Here is a 25737-nt window from a genome sequence, read left to right as displayed (position 1 = left end):
GCTAGGAATAACGTTTATTTTTTTTTTTATTCATTAATGACGGCCAGGCCGTATTGCTTATAACTATTATCTTAAGTCTAAACTTAAAGTAAACTGCAATTCACATTGGTTGGAAGACATTTCCTTCTCCGAACCGTGAAAGGGCACCTTATCCCGGGTGTACGCGGTTGAGAATAATGTTTATAGAATGAATACAACTAAATAAGATAAAAATAAAATGCACATCAAAAATTGAATTACCCAAGCATACGTAAAAATGCCCCTTTATTTTTCCTCAAACTACGTCGACCCGAATGAAATCGGGTTTATCAGCTAGTTCCAGAATAAAAGAAATTCAAAAAAATGCAGACGTCAACGAACAATTCAGTTTCCGGCAAACTTGTCTCTCTTCTATCTTTAATTTAGGCACTAAACTGCACTAAGAACTCAACTCATTATCTTTCCACGCATTTGAAAATTTAAAAGTGTAAATTTTTTATGCAACACATCACGCTATGCCTTTATTTAGTAAGATTCAATTTTTAATTGCGTTGAGTAGCGTTGGAAATGTGGTTGGTGTAATAAATTTAAATATGGATTTCAGAACGTAATGATCACGAACATGGAATGGTGTTTTGAAAGGGAACAGGAATATAGATGAAATATAAAGAAAAATGGAAAATTGTTTTTAGACAGCTTCAGTGACGAAACAAGAATAAGAGATAGAAAAGTAGAAAGATTTTGAACGTCATACATGCTCAGGATGGAACAACATGCTACTTTTCCTCATTGCTATGTAAATAAATTGATATGACGGATCCAAAAAAAAAACGAAAGTGGATTGAAAAGGATTTTCGAAGGAGTTAAAGTGGAAAATTATGGAATGGAATTTTTGGTAAGAACGGGTTGATCATACGAATCGAAGATTATGAAGGGAAATGGCTGTTGTGAAACAACAAAAGAAGAAAGGATTTGATATAAAATCCATTCCTTGATAGCTAAGATGGTTAAAAAGGTAGATTTGTTAAAAAAAAGAGTGCAGGATAGTTTGAAAAAGCCAGGTATAGTCAATTGGAAAAGCTGTGTCAAGAGCAACAGAGAAAGATGAATTAAATAAAATAGAAAATCTTGAAGGACGAAACTAGGAATCACGTAAAAAGAATAAATACAATTAAATGAGAAAAAAATAATATACTCATGAAAAATTGAATTACACCAGTATACGTTAAAATTACCCTTTATGTTTCCTAAAACTACGTCGACCCGAATGAAATCGGGTTTATCAGCTAGTAGTATAATAATTTGGAATGTTTTTTATTTTGATTAAAGAATAAATAGGGAATGGATCTGAAAATAAAAAATTACATTATAAGACGATTGATGTTAGGTTTCATTGATATTTTTAAATAATTCAAACGTAATTTTTTAAATAGTTTGCTTTTTTGCGAAAAGAGTATGAAATTAATACATTGTTTAAATACATTAATACATTGTTGGTGCAATACATTGTTTGAAATGTGACCAAATTACAGGATGGTATATTTGAACAAGTTCAAGGCAAACATTCTTCAAAACAAAACTATAAAATATAGTTGATTTTAATACAACATATAAATATAATCAATGCAAATGAAAATTCATTTTGTGATTTCAGTTGTAGAACTATAGAGTGTAGAGAAGATTAATACATTAAAAGCACTTTTATGCAAGACGACTCGATTCAATAATATAAATTGTATCTGTACTGTTTATTATCGTGTGATTTAATAGAAAAACCGCTAGTTTTTAAAATGTAAACATGTCAGTTTTTATTTTCATATCCATTTTTAGTTTTTTTTCTACGTAATAAAAAAGAGGAGAGGGGCTTCATCTTGAAATAAGGTAAAAATATTACTTACCGTTGCTTGTATGCTGCTGTCTGTAGTGTAAGTCTAATTGAATTTTTCCAATAGTTTGAAGTTGCCTAATATGTAGTTTGGTGGTTGTTGAACATTTTGTACGTCGAATTTGTGTTTCTTATATTGGATTTCTCTTGAACGTTTTTTGTGAATCTTCTTTATTCAATGCGTTTGTTGTTTCGGCATATATTTTGAAATTCAGAAAACTTGTACCTCGATCATAGATCGCTTCTGACGCTGTTCGATACTGATTTTAATTCGTGGCAATGATACAAGAAGTGATTTGTAAGGCCCATTTTTTCTTTTTATTGTCCCTAAATATGCCAAGACATGACGGTGGCCTGTTTTATCAGACCATCGCATTTTTCTCTCTAGTTTAGCCAGCTTCTTCCACCTCCAAAGGGGTTGAATTTCATCGTATATCCAAGCTTAGTTATATAAATAGTGTTACAATTCTATACGATTGGCTTCGTATGTGTGGATGGACAATGTAGCCAGACGTTACAGTGACGAGTTCTACGAACTTTACGATAAATTATAATCGTGTAGCGAATTAGACTCGTCAGTTTCCGGTGGGTTGGTGATGTTATTAGAATGGCACCGAACGATCCAACCCTTAAAGTTCTTGTAGATTGCACACATGGACAGAGGAAGCAGGTTCAAACTGAGAGGGAGTGATAGCATAGATGCGTCCATTCCAAAGGCTGGAGTCTAGGGTTGGCAGCTGATGGCTCTCATCTGCGAGCGATTTCGGTTTTTCCTGAGGTAAGTCAAGACCGCCAAGCGGTTGCAACGCCTAATAAGCAAGGATTAACTAAAGAAATCACAATTTGTTTTCATATAGGCAAAGATTTTGCTAAATGCATTCATTTTCTATGCATTACGTATAATGATAAAAATATATGAGAAACAGGCTACACTTCTAATTAGAATGTTTTGCATTATATTATAATGCACGCACATAATTTATTGAGATACACTGGCATAAAATGAGTCTTTTTAAAGAATATTAATAAATAACTGAAGCTAATATTTTAATCTCTCAATTTAAGCAGATTACAATTGACTACATGGTCCTATAATATTGTCCAATATCTAATGTTTTTCTTCAATATCGAGAACAATGTTGTTCAACACCTGTATTTTCTTTTGTACTAAAAATAGACAAAACAGATTGATTGCGTAAGTCGTTACACACACAATGCATAAATCCTGTATAACAAAGTAAAGTATGAATGCTAAATACAATGAAAGTGTATTGGCAATCAAAATTAAGTATCGATTAAGTCTAGAAATCCTCAAATCATCAGATATGCTTAGTGCTGCAACTATCAAATAGTGAAATATTCCAAAAAATCCATTTGGTATGTTCAGTACGAATTCATCCCCGAAGATTTTGCCCATCACTCCAAAACCACGGCCATAGCTGCAAATGAAAAAAAAAAAATAAAAAAGCGGAAAATTTTTTTATTCTTATAGAAACGTTATAATTTTCGTCGTATGTTTCATTTCACGGCTTAGGGGGCATCTGGGATCTAGTACCTTGTTTTACTATTTGTTTGAATGTCACTTGGTATAAGAAGGTTTTTAATGCACAATATAATCCTTTTGAAACTATGCAAACGTTCACGAAAAATGAGAGAGGTTTTTTTAAGAGCATATGACATCAGGTGGTATATGGTGGTCATCAGGTGGTTTTAAGAGCATATGACATCAGGATGTATAAGAATTAACCTCTAAGGTCCTTCAAATATTGAAGGCTACATCCTATTTTACAGATAAAAAAAGGTTTTTAGAAAAGAAAATGAGTTGTGAAATTGATAAATAAATTAATGATAAATTAAATAAATTGATAATGAATAAATTAAATTGGTAAAAATGTATTAATTTCATTTTGTTTGAATCATAACATTTAGCAAAGTACTGGATTTTTATCGCCAATCGTTCGTTGTATGTTATGATCGCGTGAAATAATAATTTGGTATGGTTTAAATGTATTTTTTTATTCGAAAAAGAATAAAGAAGAAATGGGTGTGAAGATAAAAAAATCCCTTAAAAGACGATTGAGGTTATGTTGCATTGTTTCGATATTTTTGAATAGTTCAAACGCTGATAAACCCCCGCGCAAACTAGCTGATAAACCCGATTTCGTTCGGGGCGACGTAGTTCAAGGAAACATAAAGGGACATTTTAACGTATGCTGGTGTTGTTCAATTTTTGATATGTATATTCTTTTTTTCATTTAGTTGTATTCATTACATAAACGTTATTCATAGCTTCGTCTTTGAATCATCTTTCTTCGTATTCATCTTTCTCTGTTAATTTTGACATTTCCCTTCCAATTGGTTGTACCTTGCTTTATCAAAATATCCTTCACTCTTTTTCAACAGATCGGTAGTACAACAGACAACAAACAGCCAGAAACAGAGTAACAAAAATTACTCTGGTCAATGGCATTTGATCTGTACTACATTATTTCCATGTTATTGAAAGTTAATGAAGATACAGATTTTTAATATTGAATGTTAACTATCCCGGGTTCTAGAGGCAGCAACGATTTATAGTACAACTGTGGGATCGATGTAGTTCATTTTAATCGTCTCGCAAGGTTTATAGTCTAACAACATGACTTTGTCTAATGATCCGCCGTATTCCAAATCGTCACAGTTGCTCTAGAATCCAGTGCCTGAAGCTTATAATTTAATATTGAATGAGCATCTAGATTCATCACCTGTTTTGAATCACATTATAATTAATATAGTACCAATAGACTGGCCTAAACCAAATAATAACAATCATTTGATGTGACATGCATGATAAGGATCGTTAAATACAAATTAACTAGAATTTTCCGATACATTATTTCAGTTATGAAATGAATATTTTGAATTTCAGCGTTCCAGACAGCCGACAAAACAATACATATTTACATTTCAAAAACTAGCGATTTTTCCATTAAATCACACGATAATAAACGGTACAGATACAAATGATATTATCGATTCGAGTTGTCTTGCATAAGACTGTTTTTAATCTATTGATCTTTTCTACACTCTATAGTTCTATAATCACAAAATGAATTTTCATTTGGGTAAAAATGTATTTAAGCCCTCGTCCGACAGCACTGGTTGGTTTCTGAGGAAATTGGTGCCAAAATGGTATGCAATTGCATTCTTTGACATTTAGCCGATATTTTTTGTTTTTAACTAGATCAAATATGTTGCAGATCATTTATTCAAATACACATGATTATACACACATGCAGATCATTTATTCAAACACATGACCGTTTCAAGTAAAAATTATTTGTTCGATTTTGCTTGAATCAACACATCTAGCTACGTGATGGATTTTCATCGCTTACCGTTCGTTTTATGTTATGATTGCATAGTATGTTAATTTGGAATGATTTCATTGTATTTTTTTGTTCCATCAAAGAATAAATAGAGAATGGGTGTGAAGATAAAAAACTGCATTATTAGACGATTGAGGTTAGGATGCATTGTTTTGATATTTTTAAATAATTCGAACGTAATTTTTTAAATAGATTGCTTTTTAGCGTACTTCGTAGGTACGAAATAAATTTCGGTGAAATACATTGTTTAAAATGTGACCAAATTACAGGATGGTACACAATAGTGTACAAGTTCAAGGCGAACATTGTTTGTTTTGATTTGGTTAAAATCGTGACGTTATTTCGCTACATTATAAATTTTCATCGCAATTCGTTCGTTGGATGTTATAACCGCATAATATTATAATTTCGAATGATTTTAATATATTTTTTTATAACCTAGAAAAAAACTAAAAATAGATATGATAATAAAAACTGCCCTAATGACACGATTGAGGTTAGGTTGCGTCGTTCTGCCGGTTTCGGGTAATTGAAACGCCGTTAAATTGATAAAAAGATCAACAAGCCCTAGGCATATTTTACCATTCTTCGAAATATAACCATGAAATATAAAACAATGTATAAATATAATTATTGCAGATGAAAATTCATTTTGTGACCTCAGTTGTAAAACTTTAGAGCGTAGATACATTATTTCGCTCATAGTGCGAACATTTTGAATTTACGCAATCCAGATAGCCGGTATAACAATGCATGTTTTCATTTTTGAAAAAAAGCTATTTTTACCATTAAACCACACGATAATTAACGGTAAAAATACAAATGATTTTATTGAATCAAATCGTCTTGCATAAAACTGTTTTTAATCTATTAAACCTGAACTACACACTACAGTTTCACAACTGAAATCACAAAATGAATTTTCATCTGCAATGATTATATTTATACATTGTATTATATTAAATTATATTTCATGGTTATATTTCGAAGAATGTTAAAATATGCCAAGGACATGTTGATCTTTTTATCAATTTAACAGCGTTGCAATTATCCGAAACCGGCCGAACAACGCAACCTAACCTCAATCGTCTCATTAGGGCAGTTTTTATTATCATATCTATTTTTAGTTTTTTTCTAGGTTATAAAAAATATATTTAAATCATTCGAAATTATAATATTATGTGGTTATAAGATCCAACGAACGAATTGCGATGAAAATTCATAATGTAGCGAAATAACGTCACGATTTTAACCAAATCAAAACAAACAATGTTCGCCTTGAACTTGTACACTATTGTGTACCATCCTGTAATTTGGTCACATTTTAAACAATGTATTTCACCAAAATTAATTTCGTACCTACGAAATACGCTAAAAAGCAACCTATTTATTTTTTAATGGAATAAAAAAATACAATGAAATCATTCCAAATTAACATACTATGCAATCATAACATAAAAAGAACGGATAGCGATGAAAATCCATCACGTAGCCGTGTATGTGTTGATTCAAACAAAATCGAACAAATAATTTTTACTTGAAACGGTCAAATTGAATCATGTGTATTTGAATAAATGATCTGCAACATATTTGATCTAGTTAAAAACAAAAAATATCGGCTAAATGCTGTCAAGGTACAAAATTGCATACCATTTAGGCGCCAATTTCCTCAGACACCAACCTCAGTCACATCGATTTGTGATCGAAATTTCATAAAATTTTGATTTTTCGATAGAAAATTCAGGGAATTTATTTCTTTTTAACGTTTTTTGAAGTAACAATCCACAATTTAAAAGTCTGTTATTATATTCAGTTGTTGATCGAGGTGGTTTAATGATTTCACATACTTTTATGTTAGGCTACACATGATTTATACGTTTGAAAAAATTTACTTAATCTATTTTGGCTACTGAAATTACATCAATATATATTAATTGACTCTACTTCCATATGGTTCTTATTTTTGATGCATTAAGTGAAGTGTCGTATACATAACTTTCCATATTCTATAATTGTGCCTTACTATTATCACGAAACAAAATGGCTGCTAAGGCACAGCACATTACACGTATCATTTGAACTTCAGAAACGACAAACAACATATCTAAAACAGGAAAAGCTTGCTTACCATGAAGTAAAAACTTTCGTACAACTTATTCTTTCGCTAATGTCGCATAAAGCTTTGTAGGAATGATCATTTTCGGCAAGCACCTCAACGTATGACGTATACATTGATAAAATAAATCCACATATGCTAAGAGCTAACAGTCCTAAGGAACACCGACACCTGCTTTCAATCATTGCAACAATTTTTTTCTAGATCAAATAATCAAATGAATAAAAAAACATGTAGAATGCTTGTTAAATTACGAGAAAGCTCTTTATTTACATCGCCTCTCACACAATCAATTTTCCTCTGAACATTCCAAGCTTCTCGTACAAAGTTAATGAAACATATAGTTTGACAGCCGTTTTTTGTCGCAGGGCATTGAAAATCCAACATGTCAGTTCAAATCTAAAAACTCTAATTCATTGCCTTGATGTAAAATTCTCTTCAATGAATATCATTTTTAATTTAATATCACTTATCAATAATTGAATATCATTTTTAATAAAACATCACTTGCACATATGTGTTAATAACAGTTGCCCTGGCCATCACATTTTTATTCAGGGTTTGTGATGAACTATTTCTTCCTTTACGTTCGTATACCTGTTTGTTACTTAATTCCATCCTTGTGAATATTAAGCTGTTCTAAATATTACAAAACTGCGTTTTCAAAACAATCGTTTTTGCCATATCCCAGTAGTGGGTGACAAGACGTTTTGGGAAATCAACCATCACTTATTTTTAGGCAACACTGAAGTCAACTTGATAGGGAGAACAAATTTAACACCTTGCGTACCAAGCATTTTTAAAGGAATTTCCTCATATTGCCACGATTCAAGCGTTTCTTGCTCATACGTCATAGCCACGATTGCACCGGCTCTAATTCTTCACGTTCTACGTTTGTGATGAATTTTTAGCTTTCTTAATGTGCATTCGTATTTCTGTTTGGTCATAAGTTTGATATTTAAGAATATTAGCTGTTCTAAATACTAAAAAATTGCATTTTAAAATCAAGCGTCTTTGCCTTCCCCAAAAAATGGGTGACATGGCGCTATTGAAAATTTTCCGTCACCCATTTTTGGGTGACGCGGTACGCAACATGTTAAATTCTTACACATATCAAACGACAATAAAAAAAAACATATCTTTGAAGAAGTGAACAGCAAAGAGTAAACATCTGGAAAATAACAGTGTACCTGACATTAGCACACATACCAAATACATTTTATTTTCGACTTAAGCGGTTTCCGAATCTGAGCGCTTTTTAACTCCTCTGATACATGAAGTTTTCATACACGACCTTGTCGCACTATTCGAAGGGATTCATTTCTTTGACTGAGGAAAAATGCAAGTATGCTGATCATTCTGGCACATGCAAACCAATGATCCGTCCTGTTCAAACAAAACTCGAGCGAGACCGCTGCAAAAGTTAAAAGCAAGCCGTTTTGTTTAGAACATGGACCGCAGTTTTCCTCTCCATTAGACGAATATTTTACCGGCCATATTTGTTAGTTCAGACTTCTTAACATTAGACCATTCTACGTTCTTCAACCCGATAAATTTGTCATAAAAATGAGCTCACTTTCGAAAGACATCTTTTAAACTCCTCTATAGTTGATAATCGTTCTTTCATGCGCACCTTTCCAGTATTTTTTATTAGTTTTTTGGACATTATCCAAGTTGACAGCCACGCGAGAAGTCAAAGAATAGCTAGAACAAAACTCGATTCGCTTTCGAGTCGAAATAGATTTACGCAAGTCAGTCCTAGTCGAGTAATGAAGCTCCTGTAAAAAAGTTAGAGATTTGTAAAAAATATAAGCAAAACAAAAAAAGTGCTTTACGTAATGAAAGTTCATTCCTCTGGCAAATGTAGATTTCTTATTCTCTGTTGTTGTGCTCCCTGGATAGTGCTCTTTTGCAGTACCGCTCTATTTTCTCTCTCCCACTTCTACACACATTCGTTGTCATAAGTTTGTTCTATAATTTCTTCTCACACTTGCTGTGAAACCTATGCAATGGTAAGATTTAATACGTACATACGATTTCGGTGCACCAGTCCATGTAAAACCCTCTCGTCTAAAACAGATTTATCGATAGACATCGTTTCTTAGCAGGTTTCAATGTTAACATTCAAATTGTTATGTATTATTTTATCTTTGATCTACTGAACTATTACACCCCGATTAAAAATATTTTTTTCTAAAACAATTATTCTAAATTGTTGCAGTAACCTCTCCATATTAACGGAAACGACTCCATAAACTTTCCTCTTCCCTAAACGCACAGGCAGATTATCAGTGGTTAGATGGATCTTTCCTTCCCAACATTACATTTTCACATATTTTACTCATGCGCCGTCATCTAAGCTGGAATCATGTAACATGTAATATCTCATTGATTCTTGCTAATCATACTTACTTACTTTACTTATCAGGCGCTAAGCAACCTAAAAAGACTTTACGGGCTGGGTTTTCCGCCCTAGTAACACTGCGGAAGCCCTACTCCATATAAAAAAACGGCATTCACCTGAGTGAGGCTAAAAATGTATGACCGGCTGCATGAAACGCTCACTCCGGCTTCAAAGTTCTTAAGACCGACGAGGTTGGGCGCTCATTTGCATTCCAAATTCACCCTTTATGCTTCTTAATATCGATGAGCCTAAATGGTATACAATTTTGTACCTTGACAGCATTTAGCCGATATTTTTTGTTTTTAATTAGATCAAATATGTTATAGATCATTTATTGAAATACACATGATTCAATTTGACCGTTTCAAGTAAAAATTATTTGTTCGATTTTGTTTGAATCAACACATCTAGCTACGTGATGGATTTTCATCGTTAACCGTTCGTTTTATGTTATGATTGCATAGTATGTTAATTTGGAATGATTTCATTGTATTTTTTTATTCCATTAAAGAATAAATAGAGAATGGGTGTGAAGATAAAAAACTGCATTATTAGACGATTGAGGATTGATTGATTGATTGATTGATTGATTGATTTAGGATGCATTGTTTTGATATTTTTAAATAATTCGAACGTAATTTTTTAAATAGATTGCTTTTTAGCGTACTTCGTAGGTACGAAATAAATTTCGGTGAAATACATTGTTTAAAATGTGACCAAATTACAGGATGGTACACAATAGTGTACAAGTTCAAGGCGAACATTGTTTGTTTTGATTTGGTTAAAATCGTGACGTTATTTCGCTGCATTATGAATTTTCATCGCAATTCGTTCGTTGGATGTTATAACCGCATAATATTATAATTTCGAATTATTTTAATATATTTTTTTATAACCTAGAAAAAAACTAAAAATAGATATGATAATAAAAACTGCCCTAATGACACGATTGAGGTTAGGTTGCGTCGTTCTGCCGGTTTCGGGTAATTGAAACGCCGTTAAATTGATAAAAAGATCAACAAGCCCTAGGCATATTTTACCATTCTTCGAAATATAACCATGAAATATAATTTAATATAATACAATGTATAAATATAATCATTGCAGATGAAAATTCATTTTGTGATTTCAGTTGTGAAACTGTAGTGTGTAGTTAAGGTTTAATAGATTAAAAACAGTTTTATGCAAGACGATTCGATTCAATAAAATTATTTGTATTTTTACCGATAATTTTCGTGGTTTAATGGTAAAAATAGCTTTTTTTCAAAAATGAAAACATGCATTGTTATACCGGCTATCTGGATTGCGTAAATTCAAAATGTTCGCACTATGAGCGAAATAATGTATCTACACTCTACAGTTTCACAACTGAAATCACAAAATGAATTTTCATCTGCAATAATTATATTTATACACTAGCTGATAAACCCGATTTCATGCGGGTCGACGTAGTTTGAGGAAAAATAAAGGGGCATTTTTACGTATGCTTGTGTAATTCAATTTTTGATGTGTATATTGTTTTTTTCTTAATTAGTTGTATTCATTCTATAAACGGTATTCCTAGCTTCGGCCTTGTAGGTTTTCTATTTCAATCAATTCATCTCTCTCTGTTCCTCTTGACATATCCCTTCCAATCGGTTGTACCTGGCTTTTTTCAAAATATCATTCACTCCTTTATAACAAATCGAACCTTTTAACCATCTTAACTATCAAGAAAAGGATTTTTTTATAAAATCCTTTCTTCTCTTGTTGTTTCATATCTGCCATTTCGCTTCATAATCTTCGTTTCGTTTGATCAACCCGTTCTTACCCACAAATTTTCTGCTTAATACAACTGATATTAATACTGCTTAATACAATTTGTTAAGGCGTACATGAAAAGTTGTTGTTAAATTAGACGATATTTGTTACTTTGGGCATTTTTTTCAATATTCCGAACAGGGATTGTATACCCTCTCTTGAATTCGTCTCCAACCAGGAAAGCTGCAACGTCCCATTCTAATTTTCCAGTAAATATTGACATTTATAAGAATTTGCCTCAATTCATTTAAATCAGACATGATTGCTATTCTTGACCATATTTTCCAATACTCTAATAGGAAGAGCTCGTATGGGAGCTCTTGTTTTAGAAATTTTGTGTAAACAGAATCATCCTCACCCAAAATCATCCGGACCAAGCTTTATTGCTATGACCGAATTATTTTCTTGGTAATACAGACAGGAGGTTCTTTGGAAACCTCCATTTGTTTTGCACTGGCGTAAATGAATTTTCGTCGCGTTATGAATAGGAAGAAGCATTTTTACTGTATTTCAATCGAATTGGAAGCCATGTGTAGTTTTCAATAATTTTTCTGTGTTTGGTAGAGGGAGAGGGACAACTATTTGGTTATCCGCTTGTAGAACTGAAATTTAGAAAGTCTTTGTATCAAGTGATAAAATTTTAGTTGATTTCGACGACATATGCACTTCAAAGTGATATTTTATGATGAAAAGACATACCAAACCGGGAAACTTTTGCTTCATCACACATTGTATAGAGAGTTTTAAGAAACACAAACGCAATGTTTAGGTTAAATCAGATTTCATTTATATTTCTAACGATTTTCAATTGCTGTGAGAGGGAATATATGGGAGACACCCTTTTCTTTTCAATTTTGCAGGGAGCAGGACGGTTTGGCTTTTTTACAAACAGATTTATAAATTGGGGTTTTGTATGGGAGCCCCCCTTTGTTCTTCATTGTCGAAGCTGAAATTTTGCCAGTATTAGTTTTAAGTAATAAAACATCAATAAATCAAATTTCAGCCAAATCGGGTATCATCTATCAATTTCAAGCGGATAATATTCCTTTTTTGAATGGGGGGTTTGTATGGGAGCCGCCCTTTGTTCCCCAATGAGAAGGCTCAAATGTTGAGAGTATTAGTTTTTAGTAATGAAACGTTTATGCATCAAATTTCAGTTAAATCGGGCATAACCTATAATTTTAAGCGGATAATAATCATTTTTTGGAGGGGGGGGGGGTATATGGGAGCCCCCCTTTGTTGTTCATAGAGAAGGTTGAAATTTTATCAGTATTAGTTTTTAGTAATAAAACATCTATGCACCAAGTTTCAGCCAAATCAGGCATCATTTGTATTTTTAAATGAATATTCGCGAATTGGGATTGTATGGGAGCCCCCCTTTTGGAAGCTCTAAAAAATAGAAAAATCAAATGTCCAAAATTCGAGACCATCGTACATCTATGTACCAAGTTTGGTGCATATCGATTCAGTGGAAACCCCATTGAAGCGCTTACATATGCACATATATTTATATATACATACAAACATTCATTTTTATTTATAAGATTGGTTGGGGAGTTCGATAGCCAGAGGAGCCGAAGCGTTAGCGTGCACAAACACACGATAGTATCGGGATCGAATCTCCTGAGCAACTCCCCCCCCCTCCCTTCCCCCCGTACGCAGGACTGACTATCCTGCTACGAGTAAATAAAAAGTCATGAAAGCCATGGCTAAGCATAGCACGGTAGGCCATGTCATAACGACGTTCTCAATTGTGAGGCATCGATTCGCTATCCTACACCTCAGTAATGATTTGATGAATTTCGTGTTCTAGTACTGCACCTCCGTTTTTGATCTGTTCGGCTGATATTCTGTCGCTGCCTGGTGCTTTATTGTTCTTCAACCGATGGATTGTTTTTCGGTTTTCGTCCATGCTAGGTGGCAGTAGCATGATATCATCCGCTAGTGTAGCTTCAAGCTGTTCGTTGAACTGGTCATTTAACAGTTCATCAAAATAATTCCATTGCGAGAGAACCTCTGGTGGGTGGCTGATCAGATTTCCATCCTTATTTCGACAGCGGGTCACCTTAGGTATGAAGGTTTTTCGATGACCTGCTATCTTTTGGTAAATCTTTTTTCCTGGGCCGTATCGCACTCTGATTATTTGGAGTTCCTGTAGCCATAGCCCTTCCCATTGGTGTTTTTAGTGCGGTGTACTCTTTTTTCTTCTTGTCTAAGCCGTGTATAATTCTCTGCGCTTGCCCGCGTTGTATGACGTTGCTGCATTGTTTGATATGCGCAGTTCTTACGTTCTGTTACAAGTCTACATTCGTCGCCGAACCAGCCAGATTTGGTGTTGCCCGACGTGGTGGTAGTGTGGATTTTGCACAGTTGAACATGTGAACGTTTTGAACAATGTAACGTTTAACAGGCTCGAGTGTCTTCGGCGGTTTATCCACACGTAGTTGATCTGGTTAGAAGTGGCTCCATCTGTGAACACCCAAGTAAATTTGTGGATGTCCCAACACGCAAACTTGGTACTTCCCACAACCAGATTGCTTGCTGCTGCAAGTTGGACCAATCTATTACCATTATCATTACTGTGCTCATATAGACTGTGATCACCAATGTATTGGCGGTACATAGGCTTCCTACTGACTTTTGCATTAAAGTGAAGATGATTTTGAGGTCAAGCTTAGGGCACTTGTCAATGATTTTTGTGAGGCGGCCGTTAAAAAAGATCCTTCTCCTCTTCAACTTTGTCTTCGGTAGGAGCGTGAACGTTTATGAGGCTAATGTTGAAGAATCTGCCTCGCATGCGCTGGGTGCATTTATGGTCTTAAAGTCGATGGCCTCGGATTTCAGCCGTGGACCTACGGCGAAACTCGTTCCGAGCATATGGTGGTGGTCGTTACAGCTGTAGTACACATGGTATCGTTTTTCTCCACGTCTGCTTAGCACACCATTCCTAAGCCATCGTATCGTGCTAGGCATACAATTTTCAATATAAAATATACAGATAAATCTGTCGGACGAAGACCGAATGGGTAATTCGTAAACGATTATATGGGGTAGTGAAACGAGTAGCAGAATTTGTTACCAGGATGGATAGCATAGCAGCACAGCTAGACAATATTCTATACCAAATATCTCACCAATCCGTTGCCCTAGATAAAATTCTTTGGTAAAACCTTCATTGGAAGGGCCTACTCTCTAGAATCTCTTTTAAAATTAATCCAGTCAATAGTAAAGAACCACTGCGGTGCATTTGTGTTGAGATAAAATATAATTGAAGGGCTCATTCAAACAATTACAACAAATGCTCCCGATTCGTCAAAATAATAGCAGTTTTCGGTCAGCAAACATTTTTACGTAGTGCTAGTGAGTAGTTTATCACTAATGCCTAATATTGAAGTCTGTTAATAGACATTGCACGTAGGGGCAAGGGCGATCATAAATCCCATTTTTTTATTCGCTTATGTTAAATTTGATATTGCCGATTGAAAGTCAGATACTTAACTAAGAAAATTCCGAAATTGTAGACTTCTAGCATTTATATCTTCGAAGATACATAGCTCCAAAGTCAAAAAAGCTTGCCAAAAAGCTCAAATTTCAGCTAGTCAGTACCCACAATTTAACTTACTATTTTAATAGTACATTGAGGTGTAAAATATATAAATTATATATCATTAGAAACATAAATTAGTCTTCTTTTGAATAAAAATAAAACAAAAATTATAAATTTTACATAAACACATGATTTTGGGCTGTAACCAAATAAAAAACTAAAAAAAAATCATGTTTTTCAACTTTGGTAATGAGTTACAAAAATGTTTAAAATTGTTTGTTTCCAATTTGTTTCTAAAAAATACTTTAACATATGATAATGTAATGGTGAAACGCTCCGGACCTACTTCGAATCGTAAATATGTTAAAAATGGATTTGATTTTTTTTTGGTATACGCGCAGTAGTACCAAACATAGCGAACATGACTGTACAATATTGACTAGAAAGAGCCGTACCAACGAAGCACTGAACTGTTTTACAAGCATCAATGCCTGAAATGTAAATTATTTAATTCATAAAAAGTATTTTTCAATCTTTCTATTGAATATTTTGCAAAATTGACATTTACATTTATGCCACGGTTATGCAATGATCTTTAGAGTAGGGTGCAGAAAAATTCAACTTAAAGAGAATATGAACTTGATCGAAAAGTATGATTTTCTTTTGGTTTTTTTGAAATAATATTTCCTTTAATGTTTAACGAAATGTAAATGTACAATTTTATGTTTAATCAGCAACATAACTTTTTGCATATTCCATTACTCACACCACCGTATAAATTGGTATGATTGATGTGATATCCTTGCTGTTTTGTAACCCAACGGGGATGGTTTCAGATCTAATATACTACCCTTTTGTTGCAAATAATTATATATTTACTCTGCTGTTACAGACACTAGATATCATTAAGCACAAGAAGGATAAATCAAACTACAAGAAATAGGACTACAGACTAGTAGTAATCAAATTTGCATAAGAAGGAAGCAGATATATTGGCAAGGTGTACGTTTCAGGAAAGCAATGATTTTTCCTCTAGCAAACATAAAATGATTATGTTATTGTACTATCAAAATTGTTTCCACAGAGTAGAAACATAATAATTTGCAATGTAGCTACTAAGAGTGAAGCTTCAATATCTTTTAATTGATTATTTTTTCCTTATAAACTAACATTTTGATCAATGTTGGTTTTATATTTGCGTGCAACGACAATTGCAATTTTAAGGTGGATGTGCACTTATCTAATACTTAAACTTGAGTTTGATACAATGCATTGACAAAGTAGATAATATAATAACCTATGCACCCCTTTACTTTTAAGAATTTGTATATTAAGTACAAAAATACAATTTAAAAACCAAAAAAGAGAGATATATAGAGATCATGTGATATGACATATTTTTTAGAAACTTTTTTAGTTTTTTTATTGTATTTTTGATACGACTAAAGCATTCAACATGTTTAGGATTCAAATAAAAAATCGTTATCAATAACACTATCACCTATAGGGATTGATACAACATGCACCTGAAATAAGGAAAAACTGTGCACAGTGGCGCCCTCTGGATGTCCAAAACATCAAAAAATGCTTAGTTTTGTTATAAAAGCACTTTTGAATCTATTGTGTAGCAAATTGTAGCTTAGTTATGAAAAAAAATAATTATGACCGTGGTTTGTTCCGGGCTACCCCTTAGTGCCTTGCCCCTACGTGCATTTACGCTTAGTGAAACATGAATTCAAAATTGGCAAAAATGCCAATGTTATTCAACCGATTGATGTAAAGTGATTCCACATTTTGAGTGCTTTACGAAATACTTTATTTTCAGCATACATATCAAACAGCGTTCAATGTATAACACTAGCAGTGTAACGGGCTTATTTTATACGTTTTCTAACAGGGTATAATGGTAGTGAAACCTCAATTTTTCAAAATCTTTTTGCTGAACGTGCTACTACTCAAAACCTGCACTATGACTTTGAGTGGACTCGTAGCGTTGATATTGAGAGGAGATATTACGGTATAGTTTCCATGTCTCCAAACGTTCTTGATTGTGGAACACGAAGCTTGCATAATATCATAATCAAAACTTCAAGAAAAGTTTCATCAATTTGTGCTTTTAGATTTTACATCAATAGAAAAAACATCTAACTTGAACGGCCCAGGTTTATCCTTTTCGGCCATCATTGACCATCAGAAGTGCGACTACACATGGGAAGAAATTGTGCCACATTAATTTTTCAATGTTTTTAAGAACCATGCAGTTTTCACTTAGAATAACCATATTTATGCCAGTAAATTTCGATGATACTGACATCAACCACACGATTAGTGTCTTCCCAATGGGGATTAGAATTACCTCGATACTCTGATGAAACTAGAAGAGATAAAGCAGTTGTTTTTAGTATTTAGGTACCTTCACTGACTCAACAGGTTCTACACCTGATCATCATTATTCAAAATCAACAACGATGACAAAAAAAATTAAAACAATAAAGTTGCCTTGCGAGAGTGCATTGACACCTGAAGTGCAGCGTTGCATATCGTTGACAAAACAAAGCGGATATGACCGATGACAAAACAATATGCACTAATCGACGACACACAGAATGCAGCGTTCACTTTCGTATGATATAAATCAATTTAATCGATTAATAGATTCCCTGCGCACCTTCTTCCTATATAACAATACTTACTTACTTACTTATCAGGCGCTACAACCGCTTGGCGGTCTTGGCCTGCTCCAGGAGAAACCGGAACCGCCCGCGGTCGAGCGCCGTCGTCTGCCAATCGTTGATCCCGGCCGTTTTGGCGGACGCATCCACGCCATCACTCCATCTCAGTTTGTCACCTCTATCTGTACGTCACCCCTGCGTAGAGTCGCATTAGTATTTGTTAGCAGGGCCGCTGATGGTGCCACCATCATTTTGGTTTTTGCCTCGTTAATCTCCAAACCGACGTTCTCAGCCGCCTGCTCAATCCGTTTTTAAGTTTCTGCTGCATAGGAGAGCCGCAAACCAATGATGTCTATGTCATCAGCGTATGCCAGAATCTGGATTGACTTGTAGAAGATGGTCCCCGAGGTTTCCACTCCTGAGTTGAAAAGGAGACAGGCAAGACCATCGACCTAAGTAGCATTCGAGCAGTCGATTTGTATGGAAAATTTGACATTTCGAGCGGCTCGAACGGCTATATTCGTACGAACCCTCGTAGATCCGATCTGTTCGACTGAGGCCTTAAAAGATCGCCGACCGCTCTCTCTCCGTGAGTGCCGGCCTGTCGAGGTGATCGGATGCACGTCATCCGGTGCAAAAAAAAATGCGTCATAAAATTCGATATGCTCCGCCTACCGATTTTAAGTAGGGTCGTTGCATTATTTCTATGTTCTTCATTTTCGGTTCCTTCGCATTTTGGGTTCTTTCCCCCCGCCGGCGTGTACTGTCCCACATGCTTTGTCGATCCAGATCAGGTACCACCCGACCATTGCCACGTGCGCGCTGGTGCTAGCTATGGAAGGGCAAATTTTATTTGTTAGTTTGAAGGGGCTGTTGAGACTTGGAAGAATACAGGGAACCGATGTCGATATGGCTGGTTGGGCTGGCGATGGGTCTTCAGCGTCGATGGGTTGAGCAATTTGGCTTCTTCAACCTTAAGAGGTATGCATTGCCTTTTGATGTACGTGTGGGCCAAGACCGATGACGGCGATGCATGCGTCCAAAAATAGATCTGGAGTGGAGATGGATTATAACGTATGTGAGCACATGATGTACGAATGCTACCATGCAATACGCATATCTCACGCAGTGATTGTATATCGGGTATAGATTCATATGGTAGATTGCATGCATCGTTTGCACCGGTGATAGGAAACAAAGGTGTTATTTTGTTTACTATCATTTCATTGATACAAACCAAGGGAGTTAGATTGAGAATCCCAATGACGATATGGTTTGCGGTTTGCATTTCATACGTGTTTTGGTCTATGCCGCTGATAAAATATCATGCTCGTACCGTAATCATTGTCCACATGCGATCGCTGATCATAAAACATTACCTCGCAAACGGAATAGCAGTAGCAATTGCACGGGTACCGTCAACGTGGGCGAAAAAGGTAAGGGCAACCCAAACGCAGGTAGAGCGGCCTGCGTGGGTCGAAACCTAAATAAACAAAGGGTTCACCCTACGACAGCGCACAGCCGAATCAAAGAAGGCAACGCAAATGGCTTGCGAGAGCCAAACAGAGGGCTTATTCTCTGGTGCTGTTTTTACGCTCAGGTAAAATGCTCGTCGAATGGAGGGGGGAAACCACGGTCCATGTGCTAAACAAAATGGCATGCTATAAATCTTGTGCAGCGGTCTCGCTCGTGTTTTGACTGAATGGGAGGCATAATTGTTTTGCATGAGCCAGAATGATCGGCATGCTTGAAAATTTTTCTCAGTCGAAGAAATGAAACCCTTCGATTGTGTGATAAGGACGTGTATGAAAACTCCATGTATCAGAAGAGTTAAAAAGCGCTCGAATCGAACATCGCTAACGTTAAAGCAAAAATGTTACTTGAGTAGGAGTTCCAATGATCATGTAGTATATCTGTTGAACATCTAACTTTATTTTAGATTCTTACGCTACCAATGTACATACAACTCATTCCTCTTCGCAATAGCACATAAAACAAAAAATGCAGAGATTTTGTTTTACAAAAGAGACAAAAACATTGCATTCAAAAACAGATTACCAACAGAAGATTAACAAATACGAGCTGCCATACCAACTCAGTACGGTCAAACAGCCGATAAAGACAGAGAAATCAATAAGTATTTTTTTATGCATTACAGGGTTATCGCGATCGCATCAGTTAATGAGAACTAAAACATCAACAAAAACTACTTTGGAACTCTTAAATGTTATCATAGGTACGTTAGTCAAATAAACTACATATAATATGCACAATTTGTATATAAATAGAACCGTACTAAACCTGGATGAAGGGCAGAATGAGCAGGGGTGTCAGGCAAACCAAACTTTCGGTGTTCTCAATACATCAGATTTGAGTGCCCCCTGCCCAAAGAAAACTAAAATTACATTCAAATAAAACTACAAGCATCGTGAGCTGAAGGGAAGACCTGACAAACTATCGTTGGTGAAATCCAACAGGTTTCGATTCTCAGTTCGGTACCAGGCGAAGAGAAACAAGACTATTGTTTTAGATGGATCAGGTGAAGGAGCATATGTAGGTGATCGGGTGCCTACTTCGATGAGAGGCTGCAGACTGGAGCCAAACAAACAGAATAGTATGCATCAGCGCTGTACAGAGCACTGAATTTCTTCATGGGAAGAAGCTAAAAAAGTAAATTTGAGCGTAGTATGTATCCGCGCTTTACGGAACTTTAAATTTTTGTGTTTGATGTACGAGGAGTTTGGCAAACAAAGTTGCGTGTCATACCCAAAATGCAAACGTCAATCGACTGATTGATGTGGAGTGTTTCTAGAGTTTGAGTGCTGTGGAAGACATACTTTGTTTTTTTCATAATTTTCAAACAGTATACAATGACAACACTCTCCCACGGAGAAAGGCATTTTTTTACATTTTTTTTGTATTCTAAGAACGTTACATTTTATTATACATTTAGTACGCACAACTTAATATCTATGTTTTAAAACATCCGTCCTCGTCGACGGTCCCGGCAGAAGAGCCCGAGTCACTCCCGGGTGCCTGTCTAAGTGCCCACGTCAACAAGGTCACTCGTGAGTGGCACATTAGACTACGCTCCCAACATCCCTCCTTGTTTAATATTGCTGGTACGGTGCCATCCACTAAGGCGGTCTTCGAACCCGCGAAGATCGTCGTAGAGGTTGTAACGGCGAGGGCGTTGCACTGTCGGCCGTTTCAAACCCTGGTGAGGTCGGCGACAAGAACGTTTCAGGGGACAGTAGCGTAGACGACGAAGACGATGAGGGCGGTGATGATAAGGACGGTAACGGTGAAGACGACGGACACAGTGCACACGATGGAGATGGGGACGATGACAACATACAATCTTTGGCATCATCTATCACTTCATGTTGTTGACCAGTATTTAGGTTTGCGTCTGGATTATGGGATTCTTCAACCAAGTTCCATGTATCCAACAACAGATTTAGAGGCAGTGACCTCTTTGAAGTAAAATCTAGTTTAGCAGCAACTTTACTGGCGATGCTTCCATGAACTCGTGTCCGCAACTGATTAATGTGAGAACGAAGCTTCCTACCCCGCTCAATAGTTACTTCATACATAACTCTTCCGATGTGTCCGCTTATCACACCTGGGACCCAATTCCAACTATTACGACGATATTGCTTTACATATACTAAGTCGTTGACTTTAAAATTCCTCAAATTCATCCTAGTGCTTTCTACCATAGTATCTAAATCTGGTTGTGATCGTAAAAGCTCCAAACATGTACGAATCTTCCGATTGAACATTACCTCGGCAGGTGATTTGTGATCCAACAACTTGCTCGGTGTACTCCTGTATGTAAGTAGAAACGTATCTATTGCCTCTGCTACGGTGCTTCCCCCTTCCTTAATCTTTTTTAAGGCTCTTTTAAAAGTATCGACGAACCTTTCTGCTTGTCCGTTCGATTGAGGATGGAAAGGTGCTGTGCAGATGTGTTCAATGCCGTTTATGTTGCAGAACTCTGCAAAATCTGCACTTGTAAATTGTGTTCCATTATCGGTCACCAAAACAGTTGGCATTCCAAAACGTGCAAACAAATTTCGAAGAATGCGAATGGTGGCTATTGCTGAGATTGTTCTTGTTGAAATGATTTCCGGCCATTTTGAAAAAAAATCAATTACTAAAAGAAAGTATTCACCATCAATAGGGCCTGCGTAGTCCACATGCACCCGCTGCCACGGTACATTCGTTTTTGGCCATGTTATTGGTAAGCTGCACGCAGGAGACTTTGCTGCCAATGCACATTGTTGGCAACATTTGACCAGGCTCTCAATATCTGAATCTAAGCCAGGCCAATAGACATAGCTTCGAGCCAAAACTTTCATTCTCTCAATTCCCGGGTGGCCTAAGTGTAGCTGATACAAGCACATACATCGCTGCGACGATGGAATTATTAATCTTTCCCCAAAAAGGAGACATCCCCAAATCGTTAACAAGGACTCACGCCTATTGTAAAACTTGTTCAAACTTTGATCTTTAACTGCTGCTTGCGGCCATCCATTTTTAGTAAAGTCATACACTTTCCGCAATTGAGCATCATTTTGCATCTCTCGTTCAACATCAGTGAACTTTAACGGTAAGACTTTACTCACACTGTTCACAACTGATTGTATGTCTTCCTCCATTTCTATGCTTGCGATCACGTAGTCATCTTCAGGTTTTTCATGCTTAGCTATTAGTCTCGAAAGTACATCGGCATTACCAAATTTATGTGTAGGCACGAATTCCAATTCAAAATCGTATAGAAGCAACGTTAAAGCATAACGCTGTAGACGATTGGCTGTATACACCGGTATACCAGTTTTTGATCCAAAAATTCGTAACAGTGGTTTATGATCTGTTTGTAGGAGAAAATGTCTTCCGTATATTAGTTTGTGAAATTTGGTTACTACAAAGATAATAGCTAATCCTTCTCGGTCTGGTTGACTATACTTTTGTTCTGTTCTGGTTAACGTACGTGATGCATGTTGCACAACTTTGATCGACCCGTCTCTAAACTTGTGGCTAATAGTCGCTCCTAGTGCAAAGGAAGAGGCATCCGCCGCCACTATTATCTTCTGGCGCGGATCGTAGTGTGTTAATAGTAAGTCTGAGGAAAGTATCACTTTAAATTGATCAAAAGCATCCTGACATTGCTTTGTCCAGGTAAAAGTAGCTCCTTCACGAAGAAGATTATCCAATGGATGACGTAGCTTGCTGATGTTCCTTACAAATTTTCCGTAATAATTCACTGCTCCAAGGAATGATCTCACTCCTGTAACATCGGTTGGAACTTGCAATTTAAGAATTGCATCAATCCTAGCAGGATCAGGTCGAAGTCCCTTCGAATCTAACAAATGGCCCAAGTACTTTATCTGTTTCTTTTGAAACGAGCATTTATCCAATTGAATGGTGAAGCCATAGTCTTCAATTCTTCAAAGCACAGCTCTAAGATTTTTCATATGGGCTTCCTCATTTGGTCCTCCAACCACAATGTCATCCAAATAAACAGCAACGCCATCTAGACCTGCTAGCATAACATCCATCAGCTGCTGAAAAGCTCCCGGGGCCGTTTTCACTCCTGGAGGTAATCTGTTGTAAACGTACAATCCTCGATGAGTAGTTACACTAAGCATCGGTCGACAAGATTCCTCGACTTCTACCTCAAGAAACGCATCAGATAGATCAATCTGGCTGAAAATTGTACAAGTCACCAAACATGCAAAAATATCCTGGGGAAGAGGAAGCGGGTATTGATGAGGCAGCAACCTATCATTCAACCCCGTAGAGTAATCTCCGCATACTCTTATCTTCCCGTTTGCCTTACGCACAACTACAATTGGCGCAGCCCAATCCGAATAATCCACTTTGGAAATTATACCATCTTTTTCCAGCCGTTCAAGCTCATCGTTCACTGCTTGAAACATTGCGTAGGCCACGGGCCGTTTTGGTCGAAAAACAGGCGTTGCGCCCTCTTTCAGCTTCAACTGAATTTTCGCCTTCCTGCAGCAACCTAGTTTGCCGGAAAATAGGTTCGGGAACTCCTTCTGCAATTTTATGCTGCATGGTTCAACTAAACCTACGCGATTGCATACTGATGTCAGGGGCACGTTCCACAAATTAAACGCGTCCATGGAATCTTTTCCAAAAAGTGCCAAATCCTCCGTAGCCACACGAATTATGCAACTCTTGCACTGTTCCGCTACGATCATGGAACCTACAAACTCGCCTATCAAGCGCAAAAGATCACCAGATGCAGTTCTCGCCTTTATCTTTGAAGGAGTTAATGTTGGTTTCCCAATATGTTGCCACAATCTCTGTGAAATGATGGTTATATCAGCGCCTGTATCAAGCATCATTTCCACTGGGATTCCATTAATTGCAACATTGACGCATCCACGTCCACTCTTAACTGCGTTGACCGTCACGATTCTTACATTGCGGTTTCGCCTAGTTTTGCTTGTCCACCGAGACGCTGCATTGCAAAACCCTTCTTTGTGTCCAAACTTAAAACACTTGTGACACTTATGGCTCTTATAAGTGCAGTACCTAGACCAGTGGTCTTCTCCACATAAAAAGCATGCCAGTCTACTTTTCTCGGGACGTTGGTGTGGCTTCTTATTAATTTGCCACCTTCCCTTCGGGCTTCGACACTTTTCTTCGCCAATCAACTGGACTTTCCTTTCTCCCGCGAGCAAAGTTGTATCTTTCTTAAGATTCGCCAGCTTTTCACCCAACTCTGATAGTTGCGCAAGCGTAACATCCTTTTTTTCTTCCATACGGCTCAGCAGTTTCATACGCACATCGGCATCTTCTTCGTCTTTCAGACCACACACAAAGATCAAACACTTCATTGTTTCCTCGCTGAGCCCGGCTAGTTCCGCCTCTAGCGTAGCCTTATTTATCCGGCATGAAAACGTAACATAGTCCCCTGTGCGTGTTTTTTGCAACTGAAAACACTTGTATCTTTTGCTGACGTCCGACTCCTTTGAACCAAACAGTGCCCGCAACTTCACTATGGTTTCCGCGAAACCAAAATCACCTGGATTTTTGGGCAGTATATAGTTGTTGTATCGCTCATGTTCCGCCACACCAAGTTTACGCAATAACAATCGCACCTTGGCATCATCCGGCAATTTTGCAGCATCTTTTTCAAAAAGCCCCTCAAAACGCCTGTACCATGCAGCAAACGTAACGTTCTCCTCCGGATCATAACGAAATTCCGTCACATGATTCGCCAACGAGTCAATCAGGAATTCCGGTCCGGTCGATTCACGCATATTCATGGACGACATCATACGCGTTAGAAAACTTTCTTGCTGCTTCAAAAATGCTTCCTGCTGTTGGTGTAGGATGCACTGTTGCTGCTTGAACATTTCGTGTATCCAAGCGGTGTTAGGCTCAGGGACGCTGCCTTGCCGGTGGCTTTCATGGCTGCTTCGCGATGGCTGCTGTTCATCGTTGAGGTCATCTGGGTTCAGCATCGTGTATCTGAGGTGTGACTCTTTTTTTAATATTATAACAATTACTATGGTTACTTTCAACTATAATATTTCACGTAGATTTGTATTTTCCTCGTCGCCACTTTTGTATTCTAAGAACGTTACATTTTATTATACATTTAGTACGCACAACTTAATATCTATGTTTTAAAACATCCGTCCTCGTCGACGGTCCCGGCAGAAGAGCCCGAGTCACTCCCGGGTGCCTGTCTACCCAGGAAGCATTTTGGCGAAGATCTCTGGTAGCCAGAAAGAGACAAAAGCTCGGTCCTATCTGCTTCTCGCTTTCACAACGCTAGCCGAACTGGAAATTGAGCATGTGTTGAGCATAAATTCATTGCTCGACCCGTTTTGGTTTGCATGTGTGCTACAGCGCAGGCTGTTTTGTCAGAGTGTGCGCGTGCTTCCACATTCGGTGGTTGAATGACGCGTCAGCGAAGGGGACT

At 36.7% G+C, this 25737-nt stretch overlaps 1 protein-coding gene across 1 annotated transcript; it reads right to left on the bottom strand.

Moving 5' to 3' along the window:
• Positions 1 to 2972: 2972 nt before the first annotated feature.
• On the bottom strand, positions 2973 to 25273 carry LOC128729029 (vitamin K epoxide reductase complex subunit 1). The gene is made up of 3 exons (XM_053822677.1): positions 24969 to 25273; positions 7361 to 7519; positions 2973 to 3303 (listed from the first exon to the last, which is right to left on the bottom strand). The coding sequence occupies exons 1-3, from the start codon at positions 25271 to 25273 to the stop codon at positions 2973 to 2975; spliced, it is 795 nt and encodes a 264-aa protein (XP_053678652.1).
• Positions 25274 to 25737: the final 464 nt, after the last annotated feature.

This window comes from Anopheles nili, chromosome X (assembly GCF_943737925.1).
Source record: "Anopheles nili chromosome X, idAnoNiliSN_F5_01, whole genome shotgun sequence".
In the NCBI taxonomy this organism is placed as follows: Eukaryota; Metazoa; Arthropoda; class Insecta; order Diptera; family Culicidae; genus Anopheles; species Anopheles nili.
Note: the sequence above shows the minus strand (reverse complement) of the source record. Positions and strands in the feature narration are given on the sequence as shown.

Coding starts and splice junctions, on each gene's coding strand:
- LOC128729029 (XM_053822677.1), bottom strand. CDS start 25,273: ATGCTGAACCCAGATGACCTCAACGATGAACAGCAGCCATCGCGAAGC. Junction 7,520..24,968: donor AACGTTACGTTTGCTGCATG/GTACAGGCGTTT, acceptor GATTGAAAGCAG/GTGTCGGTGTTCCTTAGGAC. Junction 3,304..7,360: donor ACGAAAGTTTTTACTTCATG/GTAAGCAAGCTT, acceptor TTTCATTTGCAG/CTATGGCCGTGGTTTTGGAG.